This window comes from Pristiophorus japonicus, chromosome 3, assembly GCF_044704955.1.
Source record: "Pristiophorus japonicus isolate sPriJap1 chromosome 3, sPriJap1.hap1, whole genome shotgun sequence".
Classification (NCBI taxonomy): domain Eukaryota; kingdom Metazoa; phylum Chordata; class Chondrichthyes; family Pristiophoridae; genus Pristiophorus; species Pristiophorus japonicus.
This window is the reverse complement of record NC_091979.1, coordinates 42,801,271-42,814,930: the sequence shown is the minus strand read 5'-3', so window position 1 is coordinate 42,814,930 and position 13,660 is coordinate 42,801,271. Positions and strand designations below refer to the sequence as shown.

The 13,660-nt window shown below is 43.2% G+C and overlaps 1 protein-coding gene across 1 annotated transcript in view; it reads left to right on the top strand.

The window, feature by feature from the left end:
• The window catches only part of rif1 (replication timing regulatory factor 1), a 100,103-nt gene that overhangs the window by 78,467 nt on the left and 7,976 nt on the right, over window positions 1-13,660 (top strand). Inside the window, exons 23-32 of the mRNA XM_070875320.1 lie at window positions 351-399; window positions 581-783; window positions 1,167-1,266; window positions 2,793-2,918; window positions 3,378-3,523; window positions 4,119-4,208; window positions 5,268-5,325; window positions 6,409-8,886; window positions 9,100-9,894; window positions 12,822-12,989. Of these exons, the coding sequence (XP_070731421.1) occupies window positions 351-399; window positions 581-783; window positions 1,167-1,266; window positions 2,793-2,918; window positions 3,378-3,523; window positions 4,119-4,208; window positions 5,268-5,325; window positions 6,409-8,886; window positions 9,100-9,894; window positions 12,822-12,989 (4,213 nt within the window). The remainder of the gene's footprint in view (window positions 1-350; window positions 400-580; window positions 784-1,166; window positions 1,267-2,792; window positions 2,919-3,377; window positions 3,524-4,118; window positions 4,209-5,267; window positions 5,326-6,408; window positions 8,887-9,099; window positions 9,895-12,821; window positions 12,990-13,660) is intronic.

Here is a 13,660-nt window from a genome sequence, read left to right as displayed (position 1 = left end):
CATTAGTTTTGTGCAAATGCAACACACGTTCATATTCATATGATTGGGAATGCCTTGGGTAACTTTGCAAAGTGGTTTTATAGCATCACAGTACTCAGACTCTTGGGTGTGTGGAGGTTGGTTGTTTCAAATGGGGTGCAAGTTCCTCTAAAGTGATTGATACTGCTCACATTGTACGTTCTACCTTAGTTTACTGAATTCAAGGATTGTGCTTCTGCGTTTCTTGCTGTATCCCTTTTACTTCAGTTACATGGTTAGGTTTATTATAATGAAAGGTGTTTGATTTTGTCATTGTTTATTGCTCATATCGCTGCATTTTTGTTTCTTACTGTTGTTTTATTTTCTTTTAGCCCAGTTAATGGCACTTCAAAGGTGTACACCACTCATCTGTGCAACAAGGTAACCAGGCACTTAAGTTGAATAATGATTGCTGTTTTATTTAAAATGTTCTGCCTTTCCCATCTACTGCACCCTTAAAACAAAGGTGGATTTGTTTCTGCTTTTGTGGTGGCCGTGGTTAGATTTATAGTCTGTTTGCAATATTGGTTTTGTGGGTGAATTATTGCTCTTTATCCTTCAGTTGGAGAAGCTGCACACGGATATTCTCCTTTGCTTGCAATCCCGTTACACATCCCCCTATGACAGCAACTTGCTGGAACAACTGTCGTCGCTGCTCAGCACTACTTTCCTGCACAAGAACAGACAGATCAGGAACCAGACCGCACAGTTTTGGAATGCTACGTTTGCCAAAACCACAGCACTAAAATACCCACAGCAAATGAAGTGAGCATGACCTTTTTTTTAATATTGGGACAAAACGGTTTGAAATGCTTCAGTTGAATTGGGAGAGCCATTCTGTTCAATCTTGTTTAAATTTGTAATAATGTGCTTTAAGACATTGGCTAGATTTTTATTGTGTATTCCTTGAGCCCAATTATTCTCGAGACTATCGCTGTGTTCACTTCATTAAAAAATGCTCTGATTTTAACTTCTCAATGCATGTGTTTTTGAGCTTAAATTTTAACAGTTAACTTTTTTTCATGTAGTGTTGTTTCAGAATTAGTAATGTATTGTAATTGTTCAGTGGGTTTTCTCTCTGGAGATCCTTTAAAGTGTATATGACAAGTTGTTTTTACTTCACTAAAACATTTGCTACTTCGCCACAGGACAGTATTAAATCAGGTCAAGCAGAAAACCCCCATAATCCTGCCAGGTTTTGAAGCACTAGAATTGATGGAAGAGTCAAGTGGACCATACTCAGATTTGGTAAGTTTGTATAGCACACTTGATGTTTCTGCTGTGACGCAGCACCAAGATACTATAATAAGACAAGAATTCAAAATAAATATTCTAAACTCAGGAGTTGAATGTCCTTTGTTAGATGCTTTTCACAAATGGATTTGAGAATATTCCTCCATTAGCTGTGTGAGCAAGTTATGACATTCCTCGCTGCAAATGTACCACCGTGCTTTGAAAGCAGATTCTACAAAGCACAAAATAGTGGAGAAAAGTATTTAATACTGAGACAGAAGGTTGTAGGTTCAACTCCCACTCCAGAGACTTGAGCACAAAAATCTAGGCTGACACTCCAGTGCCAGTACTGAGGGGGGGCTGCACTGTGTGAGGTGCCGTCTTTTGGATGACGCGTTAAACAGGTGCCCTCTCAGAAGATCCCATGACACTATTTTGAAGAGGAGCAGGGGAGTTATCCCCAGTGTCCTGGCCAATATTTATCCCTCAATCAACATCACAAAAAACAGATTATCTGGTCATTATCACATTGCTGTTTGTGGGAACTTGCTGTGTGCAAATTGGCTGCCGCATTTCCTACATTACAACACTGACTACACTTGTAAAGTACTTCATTGGCTGTAAAGCACTTTGGGGCGTCCTGAGGTTGTGAAAGGCGCTATATAAATGAAAAGTATTTTTTATCCTTCTGCACTTTCAACCCCTGTGCAAGGATACAGTAGTGCTGTGGTTATGTTACTGGACGAGTAATCCAGTTCAGTTCAAACCTCAGCATGGCAGTTTGAAAATTTGGATTTTTTTTTTTAAATTAGCGCTGGTATCAGTAAAAGTGATCATGAAGCTGTCTGTTGTAAAAACGTAACTGGTTCACTAATGTCCATTTTTAGGGCAGGAACCCTCTTACCCTTACATGGTTTGGCCTATATTTGATGGCGTTCCCACACCATGGTTGACTCTTAAGAGGGCAGTTAAGTGACTTGACAACCTACTTGGATATATCAAAGCAGCTTCACCATACAGAAAGCAGCCCACCACCACCACCTTGGGGCAACGAGAAATGGGCAATAAATGCTAGCTTTGTCAGTGTCACCCACGTTAAAGTAAAAAAAATTAAAGTGCGTTTTGTTTTGCCACTGTGTAATGCTGTGTCTGCTTTTTTTGTAAGTGGTACTAGCCGTGAGCAGATCTCCTAGTGGTGGTTTCCTGTCTCCCAGTGGTGGGCAATATCAGAATTTAAAAGGTGCATCAATCATGTGTGACTTTTAAACTGCCTTTTCAATGGGTGATTGTTTGATAATATATCTTAACCTGGAATAAATATTTAGACAGGGAGAGGGATAAAGCAAATGTAGCTCTTGAATAGAAACATGGCATCATTGTCAAGCCTACCCATTCGTAAGAGCTGAGCACATCCTGATGTCTCTATAGTACTCCTTTTAATTCTTTGCTGTAGGTGAAGAATACATGTGCTGATGACTAAATGCAAGCTATCAGCTGCATCAGTGGACTATATATTTTTTAAATGTGTACTTTTTTTGCAGTCAGAAAATTCCCAGTTAGATGCTAAAGTCAGTGGCGTGGAAGTAAATGCTGCTGGAAAAAGAGAGTCATTACTCACTAGAGCTGAAGAACTGAGAGAGAAGAGTTCACCTCAAACTCCAGCCAAAGTAAGTTGAGTACAAACGTTTTGCACTTGAATAAGGCTGGGTGTGTAAAATATTGACATTAAAGTCAAAGCATTGCTAACATCATGCTGATGTGATCAGTGAGCGAGGCGACAGCTTCAAGAATTTAAGTATTAAAAATTTATATGGGACAGGATGCTCTTACAGTTTTTATGTTCTGGTAGGTATTTTTTGGAGAGCTAATGAGTTATCAGATAGGATCTTTTAGTTCAGTAATCTAGCATTGATGTGAAATCTTCTAGTATTGTTGAACTTCAAAGCACCAAAGTATCTATAACCGAGTTTTATGTTTTAGAATCTTAAAATTGTCCAGTAAGCTGATGTTTAGCACAGGTGTGTTGACACTGCTCTTGTTTTGTGGAGTCTGAAGGCTTTCTGCTACATAATCATTGTTTGTTTGGATGAGACCGATTTAAATATCCCTTTGCTCTCTCCTTCCAGTTGAAACTGGATTTTTCTTCTCCCAAAACACCACGACGAGAGCTGCTTCTAGAGGAGGAGAAATCAGTAGATTTTGTGTTTATACCACCTGAACCGAAGCAGAGGATACTAACTGAGCACCAGAAAGAGGTGTTGCAGACAAAGAGGTGGGTTAAAGAGACAAGTGTGGTCATTGCCTGGAGGGGATGCTCATTTCCCAGGGGCTACCAAGAGGAGAAAAGGGATGGGAACCCATTATAGCAGATCACCATCCCCTTTGCTTTGGACTTTGGGGAAGGAGGCGGTGGGAGACTTTTTTTTTTAAATGGCTACAGGCAAGTTGTACCCATGGTAATGAGACAGGAGCACATATTGGCATTGAAGGTCTGTAGCTGCACCTGTGCTCCCACTCTGATCCCAACAATATCAATAAGCAGATAGATGTTGCATTTATTTTAATACATTTTTTAGTACATGGCCAAATACAAAAAAAAAGTCAAGTTTTTTTTAAGTCTCGACTGGCATTTTATTTTAACAACTGCACTTTGGTTACTGTAAAATGAAGTACATAAATTAAGTATTTTTTGCAGTTTTTTGCGATATAAACATGGGTACAGATGCAAGTGATTTTTTTTGCCAGCCGTTTGGCATGAAACTTGCTTTTTATGACTTGCAAACCAGTGTAACATATACAGCAAATTTATATTATAAGAAGCATTTAAAAGGGCTTGTCCATTTTAAGATTTATTTCCCCCAAAACAGGACTGACATTCCAGCAATGTACAATAATTTGGATGCGTCTCAGGATTCCCACTTATTTTCCCAGTATGCACAATCTCAGGAGGGCAGTTTGTAAGTAGATCATTCTCTTACTTTCTATCCGTCACCCCATTTTGTTTGCATGTTAACCAAATTCATTAACATCCAAGCTCGGTCTCTGTCTTGTCTGTAATGTAATCATGCAAACCATGTGGTATACTGTTCTATTTCCAGCAACCCAGTGTAAAGAATATTGCACAGCTTTGATCAACTCTCAGCAGCTCTTTCTTGGGCTATTTTAGAAAAACTTTTTGTTGAAATGTTGTGGATAGGTGTATGTGTGTGACGGCCATTCGGCCCAATTGGTCCATGCCGGCGTTTATACTCCATGCGAGCCTCCTCCCATTTCTCTTTGTATTAATACTCAAAATAGAATTAGATAATCATTGAAAAAAAAATATATTTATATTTTATCTAAGCTTGCCACATACATCTTGGGCACAAAGTTTACTTTAGTGAACAAAATTGTGGGGCATGATAGATTTAAAAATATGTTTGTGGAGTGTGTGCTATCCCCCAGATTGATATTTCTTCCTGTTCCCCTGACTATGGTGTTGTTGAACCTCATTTTGTTTAAAGAAACGGTGAATAAAAAAACCTAAAATATACTAACACTACAAAAGCAGAAAATGCAATGATTATACTCTAGTCTGAGCCTATAATAGATTGGGCAGTTTTGCATTGTTCTAGTTTGGAAGTATATCGGTGTTCCTTTATTGTCACTGGGTCAAAATCCTGGAACTCCCTCCCTAATTGCACTGTGGGAGTACCTCACTGCACGGACTGCAGCAGTTCAAGAAGGCAGCTCACCACCACTTTCTCGAGTGCAATTATGCATGGGCAATAAATGCTGGCCTTGCCAGCGACGCCCACATCCCATGAACACTTTTTAAAAATGGAACTCTGAAGTCATTGCAGAAATTATTTTTATTTTCCACCCCACCCATCTTACAGTTCATGTCAATCAAAGAAACAGAATTCATTCTTATCTCGCAAGTTCTAGTTAATGAGGCTTTAAACTTTATGTAGCCAAAAGCCCCATTTTGAATACTTGAATTCTGTTACCAAATTGTTTTGTATTTTTTTTTCCAGGGATAAACCTGCAAGAGAGTCTGAAGAAACAGACACAACTTCTGAAAAACCACCACAGGTGAGTTGTTACCAAAGTTCACTGCTAAGCGTGGCCGCGCAGTGGTCTAGAGGTCCCGCACAGGTCACTCATCGGCTTTTATATGGGAGAAACCGCACGTGCGCAAAAATCTGAATGAGCTGCGCAGCCAGTTAAAGGAGCACGCACCAAAAATAAATAAGAGGGAACATTGGTCATTACCTTGCAGGTTTTAACAAAATTGTTTTGCAAGCAATTTATCTGCAAGGCCACAAGAAAACGCACGGTAATTTTAGGAATGGTGCTCGTGATGGATTTATCAGTATTAACTTTGGTCTGGAGGTAGATATGCCACCGTGAAAGATTCGGCAGGCTATTGCAGTCTGCCCACGTATTAAAGCCTTTTTTTTTAATCCACTTTCAATACCTTGGGCCTTAACCTTCATGTTCAACAGGACAGCCCACTCTGAGACTCTGAAACTGGTCACCAAGAGATTCGTGGGAAAGACCCAAAGAGAACTCCTGTCCTTTTTCTTTTCAAATTGTCTCTCATATCGACGTGGATGGGGATACGAACCTACGTCCCACTGCTCAAATGTGGTTGAATTAATGCTCTAACAAACTGCCCTGCGTATTTAGTATTATTAAAAAGCGGCTTGGTGAATTTATTGAAGTCAGTTAATTAGGTTGTGGAGATTATTCATGTACATTCATTCCATTGAGATGTGAATGCTGCTCTTTCTCAGGCCAGATAATGGTTTAATGATGACCTCGGACGGAAGCACTTGTGGGGATGGGTCTCTGGCTTAAATTCACAAAATGCTAAAGCATGTGCCTACCAGGATGCTGCAGTATAGGTTTGTGAATCTTGCCAAGCAACTATTTGTGCCTGGAACAATAAGGGGCATTTTTCTGAATTCAGGGGATTGCAGAGTGTAAAAGAATGCTTTATTTATATATATATATTTGGCTGCACTAACCTCGATGCTGGCAATGGACGATAAGTGTTCAATCTCAAGTGTGTGCTTAAATTTTACACTGTAATGAGCACATCTGTTTTGGAAAGCAAGGTCTGGATTTCTCGTACTTTGTCAATTGTAACATTCAGAAATATATTTTTTTCAGGATGAAAATCTGGAAACTGAAAATGAACTTGATACCCAGGTTGCAATGGAGACGAGCAGTGAAGGTGAATTGTTGGATCGAAGAACTGACCAGGAATGTGCCAGTCACGAGGGAAGTAGAACTGAACAAATCACTGAAGATTCCAAAGATCCTACTTGCGATGACAGCCAGGAGGAAGCGAGGAATATGGCGGCTGAATCTATGTCAAACTGCAGTGGTGGTGCTGCTGAATCAGGGGTCGGCAGTGCAGATGTCAGCGGCAGCTCCACCTCCTCTGACGTTATCTCTGGGACACCCCAAAAATCCAGCAGCAGACGACAGTCATTTATTACTCTGGAGAAGTTTGATCCCTCTGCCCAGTGTTCCTTCAGTAAATCGCCTGTAGGTAAATTTACACAAGCGGCTGCCGAAGTTTTTGTTTCTCAGCAAGACGAAGCGATGGAGGTGGAAGATGCTCCACAGCTTGAGGTGGATAAAGTTTGCCAGGAAGTCGGCTCGAGTACTAAAAAAACTGGATCTGTTAATATCTCCATTGCCGGGGGGAAGCGAGGTAGACGCAGGCAAAATAAAACTGAAGAGCCAGTCGTAGAAAAACTAACTAAACGCACCAAGTCGCCCAAAAGTACCAAGAGTTCTGGAGGTGAGTCATCTGATGCAAAAGAAAATTCTTCAACCAATGATAGAGACCTTCCTAATGAAAGCAAAACTGATCTGCAGAAAGCTGACTGCAGCCAAGATTCTAAGGTTCAGACTGTTGTCAAGCAGACAAAAGGCAGTACTCCTAATAGAGAGAAAAAGTCTGCAGCTACTGCTGTGATCTCAAAAGAGAAAGCTGCTTCAGAAGGTGCTTTAAGCATCCAAGAAGAGAGTGATGAACAAACTTCTAAAATTCTGTCAAATAAAACACTGCGGCGTTCTTCTAGGAAGCACTTAGAAGTGGCGGTGACTGGTCTGACCGACAGCAAGGAAAAAAGAGAGGATAATAAACTGGGGAAAAGATCGCAAGATGCGAAAGATGAGCCTCTTCCGAGTAAGTCTCAGAATGAAGAGCTTGCAAAGGGAAAAGAGAACAATGCTAGAGGTTCATCCGGCAAGTCAGCAACTGAAAAGAACAGTGCTTTAAAAACTGATTCTCAGAACTCTGATGCCATCAAAGCTACCCCTGCTGCTGACAAAAGCCGTACTCGCTATCAGACTCGTAGGGCATCACGAGGCTTATCTGAAGCAGAGAACAACAGCTGCAGTGACTTGACTGAATCAGAGAGTTCTGAAGGCAACTCTAAACTTCAGGATGGTGCAAAGAAAAGGAGAGCGCCCAAGGGGAAAACGAAGACCAGAGAGCCATCCCTCGAGGACAGCAAGGCCAAAGTAGTGATGGAACATGAATCGGCTCGTGGTGACCAACTGTGCTCACAAAATGAAACTGCAAAGAGGAAGTGTTCCGAGAAAGAAAAGGAAAATGTAATGGAGATTGAAAATAAGCAAGAAGATGCAGTGGCGACACAAGTGGCAGATGCAGAAAATCTGAATGAAATAAATACTGCTGCACAGACGTCTACAGTGGTTCAGACTTCAGTTGAAGAACCAAATGTGGACAAGGACTCCAAAGTACACAGCATAGCACACGACACAAAACTACCTCAAACTGTTGAAAGTGTAAAAACTGAACTTTATTCAGGACAGGGCAAAACTGAAGAAGCCTGCGCAATTGTCCATGTTGAACCCTTGCCTTATGAGGCAGGGGCTTCAACGATTGATGTGTCAACTAGTGATTGCTCAAATCTTTTGGATGTGCAGCTTTCAGTCAAGAAGAGCCAGCAGTTGGAGTGTCATGTGAGGAGTAAAAGGACCAGAAAAACTAAAAACTGTGATTGTTGCAAAGACTCTTCACAACAGCTTGAGAAGTCACGGGTGGAAAGCAAAGAGAGTTCCACCAAACAAGAGCCACAATCTGATGATCAGAAAGAGCATTCTCCACACCTGAGCTCTTCATTATATGCTACTGCAGAAAGTTTGTTGGAAAGTCCCAAGTTTAATGACTCTGTAAATGATGGACCATGTGCGTTTAGCACACCCTTGACCGAGAATAGCAAAACACACTTTTTCGGTCCTTCCCTTAGTTCTGTTGCATCCGAGGTGGATTCAACTGAAGAAAAAATCATTCCAAGGATCGAAACTGTCACAGAGCAGAAAGCAGGGGACTCTTCCACTGAGCAGACTGCTGCGAAGCAGAAAGCAGGGGAGCCTGTCACACAGCAGAAAGCAGGGGAGTCTTCCACTGAGCAGAAAGCAGGGGAGTCTTCCACGGAGCAGACTGCCGCGCAGCTGAAAGCCGGGGAGCCTGTCGAGGAGCTGAAAGCGGGGGGGCCTGTCGCAGAGCTGAAAGCCGGGGGGCCTGTCGCGGAGCTGAAAGCCGGGGAGCCTGTCACACAGCAGAAAGCCGGGGAGCCTGTCACAGAGCTGAAAGCGGGGGGGCCTGTCGCGGAGCTGAAAGCGGGGGGGCCTGTCGCGGAGCTGAAAGCGGGGGGGCCTGTCGCGGAGCTGAAAGCGGGGGGGCCTGTCACGGAGCTGAAAGCGGGGGCGCCTGTCACGGAGCTGAAAGCGGGGGCGCCTGTCACGGAGCTGAAAGCGGGGGCACCTGTCACGGAACTGAAAGCGGGGGCGCCTGTCACGGAGCTGAAAGCGGAGGAGTCATCCACGGAGCTGAAAGCGGAGGAGTCATCCACGGAGCTGAAAGCGGAGGAGTCATCCACGGAGCAGATTGCTGTGGAGCAAAAAGCGGGGGAGCCTGTCACAGAGCAGAAAGCAGAGGAATCTTCCATGGAGCAGAAAATGGGGGAAACTCCAAATTATGCTGAGAGTGGGCAAGTGGAACGAATGGAAGAGGCTGATGGTACTGTAGAAGTGTCAACATCAGAAGGTGAACTAGTGACTGATGATGCTGGTGAGTCTGCTGCCCTGATGGGTGAACAGTTAGAAAGCAAAGAAACACAAGGAGCTGGCTATGAATGGGACCAAGATCAAACGAGCAGCACAAGTGTTTCTGCCCCAAGTGACCAAGTGACCACTGTAGAGGCTGGACTTGATCAGATGAGAGGGACAAGTGTTTCAGCCCCATTTGACAAGGCTGTACAGGATGAGCCAGTAACTACAGAGCAGTTTAATGATGCAAAATCTGATGGAAATGAAGCACCACCTTCTGCGGTGCAGTTGCAGTTGCAGAAGGCGGAGTTATCCCCCAAAAATGATCTCCCCACACCTATGATACCAGACAGTAATGTAGTTGAGCATGCTTCAGAGCACCTCTTGGAATCGCCACAAAAGACTAAAAATTATGATGCCACATTTCTGATGGGCTCAATACACAGTCCTTCTGAAATGCAGGCATGCTGTGTGTGGTCACCTACAGCATCACCTTCTACAAGTATCCTCAAGAAAGGAATTAAACGAGCGTGTGAGAACGATTCTCCATCTCCGGTGAATAAGGTACTATAAAATAAATCTATTTTAGTTTAGAAAAGTATATATGCACATTTAATGAGTAGCTGAACAATACAGACCATGAAGGTCATAAGTTAGACTCTTGGTCTATGCTGAATTGGCTGCTCTTGGGCATCGTGCTGCTGATGTTGCTACAGTTGACATCAGCTCCTTGGGTTAGAATGGAATATCAGTCGTCATGTTATCCCATAGACATTTGCTTGAAGTGTGTATATATGTGGATGTTGGGTAACAATAGGATGAGGCTTAGCTGTGTTGCCCTTGATGTCGAATAGTCTGCTGACACACTTGAAGTTCGCACATAAATACTGCTGAAAGGCCATTTTATTTTGGTTGTCAGAGAAAACAAACTGGGCAGAATGGTTCATTTTTTACTCTTGGTCAATTGTGTGACTGAACTGACCTGTGGAAACCATCACCATGTTTGAGTCTATGAATATGAACTACGTTATTGAAAATGTACACCTGTAGAATTTGTTTGCCCTATATAGTTTGCACTCATTCTTCCCCACTTGCCCAAGTCCAGAGAGCACGTTGGCAGATCCAACGCTTACAGCCCACATGTGAAACATAGAAAATATATGCAGGAGTAAGCCATTCGGCCCTTCGAGCCTGCACCGCCATTCAATGAGTTCATGGCTGAACATGCAACTTCAGTACCCATTCCTGCTTTCTCGCCATACCCCTTGATCCCCCTAGTAGTAAGGACTACATTTAACTCCTTTTTGAATATATTTAGTGAATAAGAGAACTGCTGGAATTTAACCAGCTAAAACTGCCAAGCACTGTTGAACCCTGTGCTGCTTCTCCAGCTGGAACCTCCTTTCCCCATCATGGTATTGGCTTGCACTGAGGTGGAGGAAATCCCCCACTTCCAATGACTTGCGCACCTCTCTGGTGTAGGTAAGGGGAGGGAAATCTTCACTTGAATCTCTCTACTAACTAATTGGACTAAATGAAATGCGTATCATTAGTTGTAGTCTCAAGTTTGTATTGTTTTTATTATGTAACTGATGCACTATGCACAATGAAGCTTGAATAATCATGTTTTTAAAACTAGTGTAATATGCCCTGGGTAGAAGCAGTAATGGAAGTAACATTAGCGTTGGGCCTTAACATGGCCAAATTACAGATAGCAGCCTTCCTGGCACACAAACAGCAGACAGCTAACCTGGGAAGCAAGGTCATGTGTGGCTGCCACTGTGTGGAATGTTATGATAGCTGCAGGGAATTAAAAACATAGGCAAATGGCAAGGACACCACATCTCTATACATGGAGACATGTTCCATTTGTGTTGCCATAGCTACCCCAGATATGAGTCTTGATGGTCAAAACAGAAGGTGTCATGATATGAGGACCTGACCAGGGCGGGCAGAGTCATTAGGCAGGAAGCAGAGGGTAATGGTTAATGTTTTTGTGACTGGAAGGCTGTTTCCAGTGGGGTTCCGCAGGGCTCAGTACTAGGTCCCTTGCTTTTTGTGGTGTACATCAATGATCTCGACTTGAATATAGGGAGTATGATTAAGAAGTTTGTAAATAATACTAAAATCGCCTGCGTGGTTGGAGCTGCAGCTTGCCCCCAAGGAGCTCTACCAGACCTTCCAAAGCATCATGGAAAATATCAATGTCATCATCTCCACCTCATCATCATAGGCGGTCCCTCGAACGAGGATGACTTGTTTCCATACCAAAAGGAATGAGTTCACAAATGTTTCAATGAAGGACCAGATATTCCAGTCCTGAATCCAAGGGTGGAAGATGCGTGTGTGTGTGTGGATTTTTTTTAACGTGGTGTCTGTGCCACCACACGGGCTTGACAGAACAATGGCCTTTATCCAGTGGCAAGGGTTAACCAGGACGACTGGACCCCTGCTCTGCTGCACAGACCTAGTGCGCGCACACATCGTAGTGTGTGCCTGGGCCCCTCGGTTCTTCTGGGTCGGGTACCCTCATTTGCTGCTCCCTCGCCGCTCCCCCGCCTCGGTGCCGCTCCCCCGTCCCGGTGCTGCTCCTTGTTGGCCGGCATGGACACGATGGACTGAAATGGTCTCATTCCGTGCTGTAACTTTCTGTGATTAGATACATCCCTTTTTGGAATGGAAGCGAGTCATCCTCGATACAAGGGACCGCCTAAGAAAACATGCCAACCCTGTAATTGGACAGGAAGGTTTCAAATGCAAGTCGGTGATTGGGTTAACTGGTCTCCATAGACTTTTCTGGGAAGTAGTAGTATAAGGAGGGGTCTTTCAAAGACTTGGGTTGTAGATGCATTCGGTAAGAAGCTTGGGAACCTCCACCAGACGAGCCGAGCACACGCGTCACACCGGGTGGACAAGCCAGCCTAGAGCCCAGGTCCAACGGGTTGACACGTGGCGATCGCGTCTTCTACCCAGAGCCCAAATATTACTGTCACCAACCAGGGTGAAGTCGAATCTTTCAGAACTTAGGAGTGAAAGCGTTAATTGGCACAGACCCAGAAACTCAACACCGGGTTCCTTTGGCAATGCAACCTAGTTGATCAGTCACTGAGTGTATCTTGCTGTACTAACGGTCCTGTGTGGTACAGGCGTTGGATTATCGGAGTCTAGCAGTCAGTCAGATTGGTTTTTGAACTTCCAGCTCTACTCCTCGGAGACCCCCATTACAATTGTGGAATGCAATTTTCCCCCAAGACACAGGTAAAAATTCTGCAATTTCATCCTAAAAACAGAATTTGACTTCTGCAGCCTTTGTAAACCAGTGGCCCTAATTATAGTGAATATAGCAGCCCCTTTGTATATTCTAGGTAAAGCCATTCGTTTTCCAGAAAGTCTAATGGAATCGCAGACTCTGACTCCTATGATATTGATTGAAGATTCCAAAATTGAATCCCATGTAAAAAAAAAAAAGAATTTTCATTTGTTTTCCGTAGATCCGTCGCGTTTCATTTGCAGATCCAATTCATCGGGAAGGATTAGCAGATGACATTGATCGCCGTAGCCCAGTAGTGCGATCCCATTCTTCTTCTTCTTCGGGAAGTTCTCCTGGGTTAAATCACTCTGCTTCAAATGGTTATAATCGGTCCAATGTTCAATCCAAGGTAAGGTGCATTCTCATTCACATCACAAGTCTATAAGATAGTTCCAGATAAAGAAGTTACTCTGTCCCGCCTTAATTCATCCATCCAGAAAGATCCAACCGTCTCTCCCATCCCACACCACCCCCATCATTTGCAGTACTTTACACTTGTCTGTATTTACATTTCGTCTTGGATTGTTCTGCCCAGAAGAATATTGTTTCCAGCTCATTCTGTAGTTTCTGAACTACCTCCTTCAAAACAGCTGCCATTCCTAGTTTGGAATCATTTGTAAAGTTGATTAATTTGCAGTGTGTTTCTGAAATATTATCTAAATTAGAAACCGTAGTGGTTCCTCCCAACACTTGGCCCTAGAGCACCCCACTCAGTACTTCCACCACCCCGACATAACTAACAAGTTTCAACCAATTTCTTCTATGTTCTCGAGATTTACCCTGAACCAGCTTGGCTTAATGGTAGCACTTTGAGTTAGATGGTTCAAGCCTCTCATTAGCCTAAACACTTCAGTGCAGTACTGAGGGAATGCTACATGGTTACAAGTGCCATTTTGGGATGAGATGTTAACCAACACCTGTCTGCTGTTCAGGTGGATGTAAAAGATGCATGACACTATTTGAAGAGCAAGGAAGTTCTGGTGTCCTGGCCAGCATTTATTCTGCAAGCAACACTAAAAC